Source organism: Coregonus lavaretus, assembly GCF_964263955.1.
Source record: "Coregonus lavaretus genome assembly, chromosome: 26".
Lineage (NCBI taxonomy): Eukaryota > Metazoa > Chordata > Actinopteri > Salmoniformes > Salmonidae > Coregonus > Coregonus lavaretus.
The window spans coordinates 19,502,356-19,518,915 of record NC_140013.1 but is presented as its reverse complement, the minus strand read 5'-3'; the positions used below and the strand labels follow the sequence as shown (position 1 = coordinate 19,518,915).

General features: G+C 47.2%; 1 protein-coding gene across 1 annotated transcript in view; it reads left to right on the top strand.

Moving 5' to 3' along the window:
- LOC311101761 (protocadherin-16-like) overlaps positions 1-16,560 on the top strand; it is a gene marked incomplete at its 5' end in the record, with an annotated part of 137,392 nt that overhangs the window by 96,111 nt on the left and 24,721 nt on the right. The window contains 9 exons of the mRNA XM_084142944.1: positions 5,663-5,851; positions 8,497-8,728; positions 8,874-9,110; positions 11,593-12,212; positions 12,727-12,870; positions 13,070-13,346; positions 14,131-14,318; positions 14,477-14,573; positions 14,951-15,108. Coding sequence (XP_083999070.1) covers positions 5,663-5,851; positions 8,497-8,728; positions 8,874-9,110; positions 11,593-12,212; positions 12,727-12,870; positions 13,070-13,346; positions 14,131-14,318; positions 14,477-14,573; positions 14,951-15,108 — 2,142 coding nt within the window. The remainder of the gene's footprint in view (positions 1-5,662; positions 5,852-8,496; positions 8,729-8,873; positions 9,111-11,592; positions 12,213-12,726; positions 12,871-13,069; positions 13,347-14,130; positions 14,319-14,476; positions 14,574-14,950; positions 15,109-16,560) is intronic.

Sequence of the window (16,560 nt, the reverse complement as noted above, 5' to 3'; positions counted from 1 at the left end):
AATCCTGCAGCGCACGCAAGGTCCCCCTGCTCAAGCCAGCTCATGTCCAGGCCCGTCGGAAGTTTGCCAATGACCATCTGGATGATCCAGAGGAGGAATGGGAGAAGGTCATGTGGTCTGATGAGACAAAAATATAGCTTTTTGGTCTAAACTCCACTCGCCGTGTTTGGAGGAAGAAGAAGGATGAGTACAACCCCAAGAACACCATCCCAACCGTGAAGCATGGAGGTGGGAACATCATTCTTTGGGGATGCTTTTCTGCAAAGGGGACAGGACGACTGCACCGTATTGAGGGGAGGATGGATGGGGCCATGTATCGCGAAATCTTGGCCAACAACCTCCTTCCCTCAGTAAGAGCATTGAAAATGGGTCGTGGCTGGGTCTTCCAGCATGACAACGACCTGAAACACACAGCCAGGGCAACTAAGAAGTGGCTCCGTAAGAAGCATCTCAAGGTCCTGGAGTGGCCTAGCCAGTCTCCAGACCTGAACCCAATAGAAAATCTTTGGAAGGAGCTGAAAGTCCGTATTGCCCAGCGACAGCTCCGAAACCTGAAGGATCTGGAGAAGGTCTGTATGGAGGAGTGGGCCAAAATCCCTGCTGCAGTGTGTGCAAACCTGGTCAAGACCTACAGGAAACGTATGATCTCTGTAATTGCAAACAAAGATTTCTGTACCAAATATTAAGTTCTGCTTTTCTGATGTATTAAATACTTATGTCATGCAATAAAATGCAAATTAATTACTTAAAAATCATACAATGTGATTTTCTGGAAAACATTTTTGATTCCGTCTCTCACAGTTGAAGTGTACCTATGATAAAAATTACAGACCTCTACATGCTTTGTAAGAGGAAAACCTGCAAAATCGGCAGTGTATCAAATACTTGTTCTCCCCACTGTATATATCCCCGGTCACCCTATCCATCTCTCTACTTGAAGAGACATTATTCTCCTTGCTCTGCTTTGCATGTGTTTTCTTGGGGCCATAGGTTTTTCTCATCCAGGCTCTGCAGCCACAGGCTAACACTTCTCGCTTCACAGTTTGGGTTAGGAGCCCTTCATGGATTCTGTGTCTGACACACTTTTTAAGGCTATCCTACAGGAGAGTATGTTTTCCCTCCAGCTTCAGTATTGCTGCTGTACTGTCATTGTGACCGACCGGCTCGATTCGGTCTTATGTAGCAACATTTGAAATTGTGTTTTTTATATTGGATAAAAGTAGAGAAAATGGTATATCATACACTACAGTTGAGGAACAATGGGAAAGTAATACTGCTTTGAAAGTTGATAAATGGTCCTTGAATGTTTTGGTACACCTACTGGAGAGCTCTTCTTTGTCTATACCCATTCAGCATCATTCACACCCTCTTAAGCTTTAGCCCCACCCATCTCTTTAAGGATTCACATGTGAGGCCATGTACTAGACAACCAAAGATTTCAAGACTAAAGGCTGATTTATACTACTATTTATGTTCGTAAATTTAATCTGGAGTGCCAGAGTGTGGGCATTCGTAAACTCAGAGCGTTGTCATATTGTCCGTTCGTAAATTCAGAGTGTTTCGGTCTCGGAGCGTTCAGAGCGCACACTGGACTCTCTGGCTGAGGAGTAGGGTTGATCTGAGCGTTCTGACCTAACAACAGCAGTCAAGCACCCAAGCTAACTGGCTAACGTTGGCTAGCTTGCTAGCTACTTCCAGATACAATTGAGAGAACAGCTCACTCTGAACATTTTACTCACCCTAGCAGAGCTGGTTAGGCTGTTTTATGTTATCTAGAGCGTTGGTGACTGCAACTGTGCTGTAGGCAACAATTTAATTATGCTTTTTTGCCAACGTTTATTGACTCCGGCCATATTCAACGGGTGTTGAGCGTTCGTAAATTCGTCAGTTATTCTGCGCTCTGGCACACTCAGATGAGAGTGCTCTGAAATCGGAGTAGATAGCCAGAGCGAATTTACCAGCTACGTCTATCGACAGTTGTCGCAGTGACATCATGAACATTCTATTGAAATGGTTACTTGTATAGTGGAGTCTTTTGTTTAGGCATGTAGCTAGCTAGCTAAACAATGAACCATAATCCCAACTCATAACATTACTACCCTGCATGAATCTGCAGGTAGCTAACCAACCAGGTTCAATGTTAGCTAGCTAACATTAGGCTATAACTAGCAATGCAAATGGCTCTGAGATATGAATAATATTACTACACAGATCATACACGTAAGGTTAGCTAGCGAGCCAGCCAGCTAACGTTAACTAGCTAGCTAACAGTACACTTTCACTTGAAATGAAAACGACTTTCTGACTCAATTAGAAACGTGTGATATCTGAAAATGTAGCTAGCTAGACTATCTTACCCATATACATGGATGGACGCTTCTCCCTCTCTGTCACGGATGCCATGGTTGCCCTTAGTTTGAAGATGTAATCCCGAGATAGGTGTTTTATACAACAGCCTTCTGTGTGTTCTCTTTTCAACTGCGTCTGTATATTTGCAGTCAAACGCCAGAATTTTCTCCATCTCCTTAGCTATCATACTCTAATTCCACTGATTTCAAAACTCGGTCCACTTTATGCAGTTCTACTGCGTGATATCTTTAAAAAAAGCAGTGTTAGAAAGGATTACCTACACATACTTACCAGCTCATGTTATAGACAGAGGCGTTCTACATGGCAGACCAATCCGAACTCATCTCTCGGCATGTCCAGCCCACTCATTATCTCAGCCAATCATGGCTAGCGGGAAGGTTGCTGTCTTTTTCCTTGGATAAACCAACTAGGCTCGTAATTTAACAATTTGATTCGTATTTACAGATGACATACAAGTTTGTTATTAAGGCACATGAAAGTTCACGTTCCAAAAGGCATTTCTGCCCAAAAACGCATTTGGATTAAAAAAAAAAAGTTTACTTTCAAATGGCTCTCCTGTGAAGTAGTGACGCGCGAAGTACACCTAGTTTCCTGAAACGAGTCACAATTGTGTTCATATGAAAGTAGTGAACTCTATAGCCTCTACCTCTGAATTCATAGTTCCATTCTTTCCCCTCCACTGTAAATCCCAGGTGCATTCTACCAGTTCATTTGTCAGCCCTCATATCATAAATATTTAATGTGAGTATTGTACAGGTGCCATTTTTTATGACGGTGGTATGGGCTAGGAAAATAAACATTCCTCCATGCCAGGTTGTGACTGAAATGGAAAGTGACGTTTGGGTCTCCTCATATAGCGCTCTCTCTCTCTCTCTCTCTCTCTCTTTCTCACTCACTCACTCACTCACTCACTCACTCACTCACTCACTCACTCACTCACTCACTCACTCACTCACTCACTCACTCACTCACTCACTCACTCACTCACTCACTCACTCACTCACACACACACACACACACACACACACACACACACACACACACACACACACACACACACACACACACACACACACACACACACACACACACACACACACACACACACACACACACACAATCAAGCCGTCTCCTACAGTATGCCACGACTAGCTCTCAGTGTTTAACCTGTCCAGATTCTGTCATGCTACTGTGGTGAGAACAAGAGCAGCAGTGCAGTAGTTATTAATAACTTGCCCCCTGCCAGATAATATAATATTGAAGTAAAGCTACAGGCCTAGAGGGCTGCTGTGTTTGAACAGAGCAGCTCTCCTCTCCTCTCCTCAACAAGTTCCTGGTCTCTGTGCCCTCCCGGGGTTTAATATCCATCTCTTTGTTGTGTGTCTCTCTCTCTGCCAACATCACAGGCTCTCTCGCTGGCTCTCTCACCATCCTTTGGCTGTCCATAGGCCAAACACAAACACACACATACACACAAACACACACACGCATGTGCGCATGCACAAATATACACACACACACAGCTCTGCACTGAGTCCCCTGACCACCATGTGCTACAGGATACATACAGAACAGAGATCCTGTTTCAGCTGAGAATCATCATCACTTCTAATGAATGGTTTCCATCCTCATACACTCACAGGAGCCAGGGCCAGTCCAGGACAGGGAAGTGTGTGCTTTTGATAAGCATGGCTGGCTGTATTTTCCTTGGCCCAGTCTCTCATAGCTCTCTCCTAGCTGCCCTCTTAGACATAAAGCAGCCATACTGCAATAGTAGTACACATTGGAGACTCTATTTCATTTCATCAACTTATCCTTTCCTTCCCAGAGAGATCCCCCCTTTTTTGAAGAGATGGAAGGAAAGAGAGAACTCTAATCAACTTGTGAGGCTTAACTCCATCTGTAATCTCTTTCTAGCTGCGATTCCAAGCCAACACTTGCAAACGATTACCCTGCCAGTACCCAGGAGGGTCTCTGATTGGCTTGTTTGGTTAGTGTAATCCAGGGAGCTGCTACAGTCTCCTCTCCTCAGCTGGCTGGTGGCTGGCTGGGTGGGGAGTTGGGCTGAACTGAGTGGAGGCTGTCTGTTATGAACCCACCAGCCCCAGCTCTCAGCTCTCTCTGTACTGTAGATGTGAGGTGTATTAAAACCAGACGTTGAGGGGTAGAACGTTATAATGTGGTGAGGCAGGGAGGCAGTGAGGCATGCTGTGGGGGGTACCCTGCTGCTCCCCAGCCCTCCCTCCCAATCCCCCCCTCCCTCCCTGTCACTGGGCTGTTCAGACAGACGCCACGCCACTCCTGGACCAGCCTGGCTGTCTCTACTGCTGGCATCTCTCCCAGCTAAACGCAGGCAGGGCTGGGGAAGTCATCCTCTCCTCCCCTCTCCCGTTCTCCTCTCCCTCCTCTCCTCCTTCCTTCCCCCCAGTGCCTCGCTCTACCAGAGGAGGGGGTTTGGCTTGTGCTCTAACTCAGATAAACAACACAGATGAGAAGTAAAGACTGTGCTGTCCTGTGCTGTCCTGTGCTGTCCTGTACTGTCCTGTACTGTGCTGTACTGTCCTGTACTGTCATCTACTGTGCTGTGCTGTCCTGTATTGTCCTGTACTGTCCTGTACTGTCCTGTACTGTCATGTACTGTCCTGTACTGTCCTGTACTGTCATGTACTGTGCTGTACTGTCCTGTACTGTCCTGTACTGTACTGTCATGTACTGTGCTGTGCTGTGCTGTTCTGTACTGTCCTGTACTGTCCTGTACTGTGCTGTCCTGTCCTGTCCTGTCCTGTCATGTATTGTGCTGTACTGTCCTGTACTGTCATGTACTGTGCTGTACTGTGCTGTGCTGTACTGTCCTGTACTGTACTGTCCTGTACTGTCCTGTCCTGTACTGTCCTGTCCTGTACTGTACTGTACTGTCCTGTACTGTGCTGTGCTGTACTGTGCTGTGCTGTTCTGTACTGTACTGTGTTGGTTCTCGTTCATACTAGTGGTACTATCCAAAATGATCCTACAGGGGACATACTAAAATACATTGGACTAACTAGAAATCGTAATTTTCCTGAGGACAAATTGTGTGCTTGCTTCAGCTGTCCAAAAGTAGTTTATGGTAGTGGAATAATTGTATTTTTTTAAGTCAACATCCAGTGTCAAAGAGTTGCTGAATATTTCCTTATCTGTCTAGCTCCTAAGGTGTATTCTTGTGTCTTCCTCTCTGTAGGTGTAACAGTGAAAGATCCCCTTAAGACAAACTGTCTAACCCATACATCCTCTTCTTTTATCTCCTCCTCTGCAGGTGACAGCGACAGACGCGGACAGTGGTTCCTTCGGCTCCATCAGCTACTCTCTGGGGTCAGGCATTAACAGTGCTGTCCCCTCCCAGTTCTCTGTAGGGAAGGAGACAGGACAGATCTGTACCAACGTGGCTCTGGACAGGGACCAGGGACCAACCAGCTACGACTTTACTGTCACCGCCGTGGACGGGGTGAGTCTCCGCACCTCTCCTACTGTATCTCTCCACCCTCCTGATCTCTCCTTCCCTCTGCCTTCCCTCTGCCTTCCCTCTGCCTTCCCTCTGCACTCTTCCCTCCATTTACCCCCACTAACCATCTCTCCCTCCAATCAACCTCTCCCTAACAAGTCCAGCAGTGGACGGGGTGAGTGTATGCCCTCTTCTAACTCTCCTCCTTTCTTCTCCCTCCCTCCATATCTCTCCACCCTCCTCTCTCTCTAGACCCACTTCGTGGCTATCTCTTTATCCTCATCCAATGTCTACATCCCAAATTGCACCCTATTCCCTATATAGTAAATTCCTTTTGACCAGAGCCCTATGGGAATAGAGTGACATTTGGCACAAAGTCTAATCTCTCCTTGTGAGTACATTAAACCCCTGACAGTGATCTCTTAAAGCAGTGTTTTTCCCAGTGTTTATCATAGCAGGGTTAAAATAAGAAAAACTCCAGCACACTGGTAATATTGATGCTTCCAACAATTGAATGGATCTTTTTAACCAACATTTCACAGCAGGGTTCACAGCAGACATATAGCTAGCAGAACCCTGGCTATTAGACGCAGCTATAGAGACAGAGCCAGGATAGCTAGTAGAGAGGGTAGCAGCTCCACAGCCAGGCAGAGCAGAACACGGCAGAGCAGCAAGTCTTTCATTAGTGCAGCCAAATAAAAGAGTCTGAATGAGTCTCCCTGGCAGGGCTATGCTTTGAATGAATCTCCCTGGCAGGGCTGTGCTGTGAATGAGTTTCCCTGGCAGGGCTGTGCTGTGAATGAGTCTCCCTGGCAGGGCTGTGCTGTGAATGAGTCTCCCTGGCAGGGCTGTGCTGTGAATGAGTTTCCCTGGCAGGGTTGTGCTGTGAATTAGTCTCCCTGGCAGGGCTGTGCTGTGAATGAGTTTCCCTAGCAGGGCTGTGCTGTAAATAAGTTTCTCTGGCAGGGCTGTGCTGTGAATGAGTCTCCCTGGCAGGGCTGTGCTGTGAATGAGTCTCCCTGGCAGGGCTGTGCTGTGAATGAGTTTCCCTGGCAGGGTTGTGCTGTGAATGAGTCTCCCTGGCAGGGCTGTGCTGTGAATGAGTTTCCCTGGCAGGGCTGTGCTGTGAATGAGTCTCCCTGGCAGGGCTGTGCTGTGAATGAGTCTCCCTGGCAGGGCTGTGCTGTGAATGAGTTTCCCTGGCAGGGTTGTGCTGTGAATGAGTCTCCCTGGCAGGGCTGTGCTGTGAATGAGTTTCCCTGGCAGGGCTGTGCTGAGAATGAGTCTCCCTGGCAGGGCTGTGCTGTGAATGAGTTTTCCTGGCAGGGCTGTGCTGTGAATGAGTTTTCCTGGTACGGCTGTGCTGAGATATCATCCTGTAGCACCACACACCAAATCATACTTGAACGTAAAAGGGTAGAAATGAAAGGAAATCACTGCAGTCATGGTAAAACAATCAGAGAAGAGAGGGAGAGAAAAATAAGCCTCAAACGTCAGACAGACAGGCAAGGAGACAGGCAGGCAGCAGCAATATATATATATATCTTATTAATTTTTCATGATATCCAATTGGTAGTTACAGTCTTGTCCCATCGCTGCAACTCCCGTACGGACTCGGGAGAGGCGAAGGTCGAGAGCCATGCGTCCTCCGAAACACGACCCTGCCAAGCCACACTGCTTCTTGACACACTGCTCGCTTAACCCGGAAGCCAGCCACACCAATGTGTCGAAAGGAAACACCATCCAGCTGGCGAACGAGGTCAGCTTGCAGGCGCCCCAGCCACCACAAGGACTCGCTAGAGCGCGATGGGACAAGGACATCCCGGCCGGCCAATCCCTCCCCTAACCCGGACGACGCTGGGCCAATTGTGCACCCCCTCATGGGTCTCCCAGTCACGGCCGGCTGTGACACAGCCTGGGATCGAACCCGGGTCTGTAGTGACGCCTCAAGCACTGCGATTCAGTGCCTTAGACCACTGCGCCACTCGGGAGGCCCGGCAGCAGCAATATTTAATAAGTTGGACTGCTGCTCCCTCCTCCTCCCTCTCACAAGTCCGGCCAAATGAAAAGCCTGCTCTGAATTCTGTTCAGAATGAGCCGCCAGGGAAACAGGCTCTATGCTCTGTAGCAGCGGTAGCGAGCCCTCTCACCCCCCACAGATCCTGACAGATTGCTGTTTCCCTGGGGAAGCTATCAATCCATATCCCTCCACCAACCTGCCAGGACTAGATTTTAGAGTAAGACGTTTTTAACAGGGTTCCTGCTGATTTTAACTTGCTCCATTAATGTGGTCCAACTTTTTTACCACTTTGTCCTGCTGATATACAACAACATGTGAAGTCTAGTAGAACAGAGGGCTTTTTGTCCTTAGAAGTGGTGCAAACCCAACACCTAACTCACTTCAGCTGGGCTTTAATATAAAGGGGGAAAGGTGCTCACCTTAACTGAGGCACATTGAAATCAAAACAATTCCTACCCCAGGACACTTCACGTGGTGACCTTCCCAGAAAATCTTGTTTTGTAAATGTTTTCACTAAAATCACCAACATCAGCAAACCAACACAGAATGGCACTGACACATTTAACACATTGCAGTGAGCGTTGTCTTTTTGATTCATTTATAGATTTTCCTTTCTGTTTCCCTGCAGGGCGGTCTGAACTCTGTGGCCTACGTCAGGGTTGACCTGCTGGACATCAACGACAACAGACCAGTCTTCTACCCTGTGAGCTACGCCATCAGCCTCAGCTCCCAGAGTGCACCTGGCACCTCTGTCGTCAAGGTTACGGCCCTTGACCCCGACACTGGAGAGAACGGGAGGGTCACGTACCAAACTGTCTCCGGGGGCAACTCCCCCTTCTTCACCCTCAACAAAGACACAGGTGGGTGCTTTTACTGTAGTACACCTTTAACTATGAACAAAAAGTGTGTGTGTGTGTGTGTGTGTGTCCGTACTCATGTCTCTGTGTGTGTATTTTGAGCTGTGTCTGACCTTGACCACTGTGTTTTGTGTCCTTCCTCCACCAGGTGTGATCTCCCTGTCCCGGTCGCTGCATGGCAAGGCCAACACGGTGATCCCCATGGTGGTTTCAGCCCAGGATGGAGGGGGTCTGGCAGCACTGGTCAACGCCCGGGTCAACATCAGTGTGGTGGCAGGCCTGGTGGCGCCCCCTGTGTTTGAACACAGTCAGTACAGCTTCACTGTGTCTGAGGACGTACTGCGCGGGACTGAGGTTGGCGTTGTACAGGCCCTCAGTAAGAACGGTGGGTGTGACTTGGAATTGGAACTTCTGATTGGTTAACGACTGCTAACATCTGTTTGAAAACGTGCATGTGTGTGTGTATGTACAGTGAGGGAAAAAAGTATTTGATCCCCTGCTAATTTTGTACGTTTGCCCACTGACAAAGACATGATCAGTCTATAATTTTAATGGTAGGTTTATTTGAACAGTGAGAGACAGAATAACAACAACAAAATCCAGAAAAACGCATGTCAAAAATGTTATGAATTAATTTGCATTTTAATGAGGGAAATAAGTATTTGACCCCTCTGCAAAACATGACTTAGTACTTGGTGGCAAAACCAGACATTTCTTGTAGTTGGCCACCAGGTTTGCACACATCTCAGGAGGGATTTTTTTCCACTCCTCTTTGCAGATCTTCTCCAAGTCATTAAGGTTTCGAGGCTGACGTTTGTCAACTCGAACCTTCAGCTCCCTCCACAGATTTTCTATGGGATTAAGGTCTGGAGACTGGCTAGGCCACTCCAGGACCTTAATGTGCTTCTTCTTGAGCCACTCCTTTGTTGCCTTGGCCGTGTGTTTTGGGTCATTGTCATGTTGGAATACACATCCACGACTCATTTTCAATGCCCTAGCTGAGGGAAGGAGGTTCTCACCCAAGATTTGACGGTACATGGCCCCGTCCATCGTCCCTTTGATGCGGTGAAGTTGTCCTGTCCCCTTAGCAGAAAAACACCCCCAAAGCATAATGTTTCCACCTCCATGTTTGATGGTGGGGATGGTGTTCTTGGGGTCATAGGCAGCATTCCTCCTCCTCCAAACACGACGAGTTGAGTTGATGCCAAAGAGCTCGATTTTGGTCTCATCTGACCACAACACTTTCAACCAGTTCTCCTCTGAATCATTCAGATGTTCATTGGCAAACTTCAAACGGCCCTGTATATGTGCTTTATTGAGCAGGGGGACCTTGCGGGCGCTGCAGGATTTCAGTCCTTCACGGCGTAGTGTGTTACCAATTGTTTTCTTGGTGACTATGGTCCCAGCTGCCTTGAGATCATTGACAAGATCCTCCCGTGTAGTTCTGGGATGATTCCTCACCGTTCTCATGATCATTGCAACTCCACGAGGTGAGATCTTGCATGGAGCCCCAGGCCGAGGGAGATTGACAGTTATTTTGTGTTTCTTCCATTTGCGAATGATCGCACCAACTGTTGTCACCTTCTCACCAAGCTGCTTGGCGATGGTCTTGTAGCCCATTCAAGCCTTGTGTAGGTCTACAATCTTGTCCCTGACATCCTTGGAGAGCTCTTTGGTCTTGGCCATGGTGGAGAGTTTGGAATCTGATTGATTGATTGCTTCTGTGGACAGGTGTCTTTTATACAGGTAACAAACTGAGATTAGGAGCACTCCCTTTAAGAGTGTGCTCCTAATCTCAGCTCGTTACCTGTATAAAAGACACCTGGGAGCCAGAAATCTTTCTGATTGAGAGGGGGTCAAATACTTATTTCCCTCATTAAAATGCCAATCAATTTATAACATTTTTTACATGCGTTTTTCTGGATTTTTTAAATGTATTCTGTCTCTCACTGTTCAAATAAACCTACCATTAAAATGATAGACTGATCATGTCTTTGTCAGTGGGCAAACATACAAAATCAGCAGGGGATCAAATACTTTTTTCCCTCACTGTATGTATGTGTTTATGTATGTAGGTGTGTGTGTGTGTGTGTGTGTGTGTGTGTGTGTGTGTGGGCAGTATGTGCTGAAAGGGCTCACTGGGGTGTCTGTGCTCCCTCTGTGCTCCCTGTACCAATTGTTCAAATAGGCAGCGAGCCAATGTACACACCTCGTTTAGAAATCACATTAATCACAAATTCCATTCCAGCACATTGTTTTTATAATCATCAGTTTGGATATTTAGGGCTCTCTGTCATAGTGTAAAATACTTGACAAATGACTGAGGGGGAGTATATTGTAACTGAAGTGGTCTCTGCCTGGTCTGGTCCTGGTCTACTCATCTGGAGTGGCTCTGGATCTTGTCACCTCGCTTCAAAACATACAAATAAAATAAAATCACACACACACACCCAATTGCATCTGTATTCACACACATGCACTCACTCACCCACACACACACACACACACATACATTCATGCTACTGTACACACACATCACAACTGCTACTACCAGACTCTTGTTATGATTGCTAAATACTGCACAATTGAAACATTTGCCCCCCAATCCTCCCTTCCCCAAATCACGTGTAAATTCTGGACTATAAATTGTTCCTTCCTGTATTATACTTATGCTAAAATGTTTATTCTATTCTACTGAGCCATTTACTTTATGTTCGTATTCTTATCTTGTATTATTTCTTATTGTTGTTGCATTGTCGAGAAGGAACCTGCAAGTAAGCATTTCATTGGACGGTGTATACCATGTGTATCCTGTACATAAGGGATAATAAAACATGAAACTTGAAACTTCCCCTGTCTGTCCCCAGGCGGCCCCAGTAAGGACATCATGTACACCATCTCCTCTGGAGACCCTGCTGGCTACTTCACTGTGGACCCAGAGAGCGGCGCACTGCGGACAAGCCTTCCCCTGGACCACGAGGCCCAGCCCTCTCTAACCCTGGATCTCCAGGCTCGTAGCGGCAGCCCCCCTGCCTTCGGTCAGACCCGCGTCCACATCACCATCCAGGACATCAACGACAACGCTCCTGTCTTCCTGCCCTCCTCTTCTGAGTCTCTCCTCCTCCCGGAGAACACAGGGATGGGGACCGTAGTCTACCGCGTCCAGGCCCAAGACCGGGACTCCGGTATCAACGGCCAGATGACCTTTGACCTTTCCTCCACCGCGACCTCAAGCGGAGGTCAAATAACTTTTTCCATGGAGCGCAGCACGGGGGAGATCCGGCTGGTTGGCGGGCTGTCGTACGACGTAACGCCACGCTATGACCTGACGGTGACAGCTAAAGATGGTGGCGCGCCCCAGCTGAGCTCTACCATGATGCTTGTGGTGCACGTCCAAGCGGAGAACCACCACGGTCCCGTGTTCGATACCCTGACCTACCGCATGGAGCTGAGGGAGAACACGCCGATCGGCACATGCTTCCTACAGGTATGTTCAGTAGATTGTTCAACTAACTATCCCTAACCGTAACCCCAGCAAGCTGTTATGTATCAACAGAGTTGCAGTTGATTGGTTGTTGATAGTTTGAGTATCTGTAGATCATCTACAGGGGACTATCCAAATAAAGTGTAAACCTTTATCGTCCCCAAGAGGAAAACTGTCTTGGATACAATTCTGCTGTATATAAGAAAAGGATAATGAGGGCAGGTTTCCCAGACCCAGACGACAGTAATCCTACCCTGGAATAAAAACAATTAGAATTTCCATTGAAAGACATTTTGTTGTCCAAAATAGGCTTCATCTGTATCCGGGAAACCGGCCCAATATCTGCTACACATGTATACTGTTCATCCACAGGTTGAAAGGGGAACATTGTCTTGGACACATTTTGCTGTATATAACAATAGACATAATATCTCACATATCAAACAGAACTGTCAGTTCTCTGATGTTTTGGCTGTATATGTATTTCTGATTAACTACTTAATTCATCCATCTACAGGTGCGAGCTCTGAGCCGGGACACCACGAGTTCCGGCTCCTCCTCTCCACTGACGTACCACCTGAGACCTGACGGAGACGCAGCAGGGTTTGGCATCGCAGTAGACAGCGGCTGGCTGTTTGTGAAGAGCGCCCTGGACAGAGAGGTGAAGAACATGTGACAGGAAGATATATAACCTGTCCAGACCCGCACACTGAATGCTCCTGTGAACCACTTTGATTGACATCGATCATGTAGATCTTATTCATCTTGACATTAGACTTCTTTAGAGGCCTGAAAACATCTGACAAACTTCAGTTTAAAATGTAATGTCCCTTTAATGTGCGTGCATGACCTTTACCCAGGTGAAGGACATGTACATGTTGATGGTTCTGGCCACGGGGGGCCACGGGCAGCTGAAGAAGACGGGCAGTGCCACGGTGAGGGTGTCGGTGACCGATGAGAATGACAACTCACCCCGTCTGACCCAGGAGAGGGCTTTCCTGGCCGTGAGAGAGAACCTTCCAGCGGGGTCAGGGTTCGGACGGGTGTCGGCTACGGACCGCGACATGGGCCTCAACGGCAGGCTCAGTTACAGACTCCTACACCCAGACAGACACTTCCAGATCAACTCACACACAGGTAGTTCAAAGACTGGTTAAAGAATGGAATAAAAAATAGATACACTGAGTGTACAAAACATTAAGAACACCTTCCTAATATTGAGTTACACCCCCCCTCCTCCCTTTTGACCTCAGAACAGCCTCAATTCGTCGGGGCATGGACTCTACAAGGTGTCGAAAGTGTTCCACAGGGATACTGGCCCATGTTGACTCCAATGCTTCCCACTGTTGTGTCAAGTTGGCTGGATGTCCTTTGGGTGGTGGACTATTCTTGATACACACAGGAATCTGTTGAGCATGAAAAACCCAGCAGCGTTGCAGTTCTTTATACATTCAGAATAGACACACAACACCACAATTTACATGACCATTCATCCTCACTCATTCTCCTACTGCAGATGCCTGGCCTGTCTGTTCTCTGTGATAGTAAATCAGGTTAGCTGCTGTGTTGAGGGTCCTGCTGGGCCCTAATTGGCCTGCTGTGACTGTGTGTAGCCGCTCGCCAGGGGCTGATAATTCTAACCTCCACTGCAGCTGTTCAGGTTACTGCCATGCCTTTGTGTGTGTGATAGTGTGTGTCTGAGTGTGTGCGTGCGTGTATGTGTGTGTGTGTGTGTTTGTGCGTGTGTGTGTGTGTGTGTGTGTGTGTGTGTGTGTGTGTGTGTGTGTGTGTGTTTGTGTGTGATCAAAGACTACTGGCTCTTTCTTTAATTTCTCATCATTACTCCTCTCCCTCCTATCTCTCTCACTCTCACTCTCTCTCTCCCTCCTCCCTCCCCGTGTCCTCTCCCTCTATCCCCCAGGTGAGATCAGTACCCGTGTAGGTCTGGACAGGGAGCAACAGAGTAGTTACCAGGTGTTGTTGGTGGTTCAGGATGGCGGTACTCCCCCACGCAGCGCTACAGGGACAGCCTTCATCACCATCCTGGATGAGAATGACAACACTCCCTCCTTCAGACACAGCCAGCCTGGCAGAGGACTCACCATGCAGGTAATACTGAGGCTGCATCCCAAATGGCACCCTATTCCCTATATTATATGCTACTTTTGACCTGGGCCCTCAGGGCATGGGATCTTACATGATATGTTAGTGGTCAACGTTGAGAAAAAAACGAAGTCACCGTTTTACCTTTTGGTTTCTTTCTGTAGGTGACAGAGGGCCAGGTGTCAGGTCTACTGCTGGGGAAAGTACAGGCCAAGGACCCTGATGAGGGAGAGAACGGCACTGTGTACTACTCCATGTCAGGTGAGAGAGGGATGGAAGGAGGGAGAGAGAGAGAGAGGAAGAGAGGGAGGGAGGGAGGGATTGTGTGTGAGTTAATGATTGAAAAGTAATTTTTTATATGCTATTTTCTGCCGTTGAGCGATTATGTGAGGAATGCATTGTTTTCTTCTGGCATTGTTTCCAAAAATACTCTGTGAAACAATTTATAGCTAGACTTCTCGCTCGCTCACTCACTCTCTCTCTCTCTCTCTCTCTCTCTCTCTCTCTCTCTCTCTCTCTCTCTCTCTCTCTTTTTTCTCTCTCTCTTTTTTCTCTCTCTCTCTCTTTTTCTCTCTCTCTCTCTTTTTCTCCCTCTCTCTTTTTCTCCCTCCCTCCCTCCCTCCCTCCCTCCTCTACAGGTCCCAGAGCAGAGCGTTTCTCTCTGAACCCTTCTACAGGTGAACTGCGTTCCTCCTCTCCTCTGAGTCACTCTGACAGAGCTGAGTACAGCTTCACTGTGACCGCCACTGACCAAGGCCAGCCATCTCACAGCGCTACCTGTATACTACACATACAGGTGAGAGCCCTACCCCCTAACCCCTAGCCCCTACCTCCTTCCCTCTCGTAGCACTACCTGTACACTACACATACAGGTGAGAGCCCTGCCTCAGACTGCTATCTCTTACGTCATATACCCTATCTCCTATCCCCTACCACATTCCTTCTCACAGATCTAGCTGTATCCTAATACTAAAGGTCAGAAAACTACTAGATCAACACCTACCTATCAAATATCCCACATTAAACTAAAGTACTGGGAGAAGTACTAAGTCAAGCTTGCTGTAGAAGTCTGGCTCCTCACAACAAAGTTGTTCCAAATAGACATGTCAGGCTGAGTTCTGACAACCTTCCCTCCTTCCCTTCTCCTCCTATGTGACTTTTCAAAAGGGGAATTTTTCTTTGAGTAAGAGATGGAAAACTAGGTATGACTCAAGTGCTCCCATCTGGCCCATGATGATCACCAGCTGTGGTTCCTCTGATCAAGAGTATACTGAATGACTTCAACACTTTTAATACAGTAGCCCCGCTTCAATACGACACCACCTGGGATAGACACCCACATAAAATACACAATTCAAGTTAATTTAATTAATATTTGATATACAACTAAATAATGACCAGCCAGGCCAGCACAATGGAAGGAACTCTGTAGCTGTAAATCCATGTGCGTCCCAAATGACACCCTATTCCCTATATGGTGCACTTATTTTGACCAGTGCCCTATGTAGGGAATAGGGTGCCATTTGGAACGCAGGCCCAGAATTTTAAGGTTCCAGGAAAATAGAAGGGCCTTGTAATGGCTGCAGTAAAACAGCTTCTCTGGGTTACTATTTTCGTAAATGTTTTCCTTCACTCATTTCTCCTGTTCTTTTGACGTAAGGAATGTGAGTAATAATTAGTGTGTAATAGGATTAAACAGGGCTGTGTTGTTCTTGTCTGTTGACGCGTTTCTATCACGTCATCATTTCAGACCCTCGCACCGTCCAAGACAAGTACAGCAGTAGGGACAGGATATGATCTCACTAATTTTAACGCTTGTTGACGTTCGATTTGCTGTCTAATGTGGAGTTAATTCACAGATTGTCATATTATGTTTCATAAAGAGCAATGGGTTGTTAGTGACTGCCAACATAGTGGTGCTGTATAGTGTAACTGTGGTTTATCAAGGTATTGTAGGCTGTAATGAATTAAGCATTAACAAGGATTTGTTGAGGAGAAAAATTGATAAGCGCACAAAACAATTTTCCTTCCTCTTCCTCTCTCTTCCTCTCTCTCTCTCTCTCTCTCTCTCTCTCTCTCGCTCAGATATTTAAACCCTGTGACTCCATCCCCTGCTTAGAGCTGAATTGAAAAACAGGCTTATTAGAACAATGTGTCATATGTGTAACTTCTGGTGCCTGTTTCCATACAAAGGGAGCGATGCGTCAAAGCTGCGGTCTTTCATGTTCTTCTGATTGGTCATCAAGGG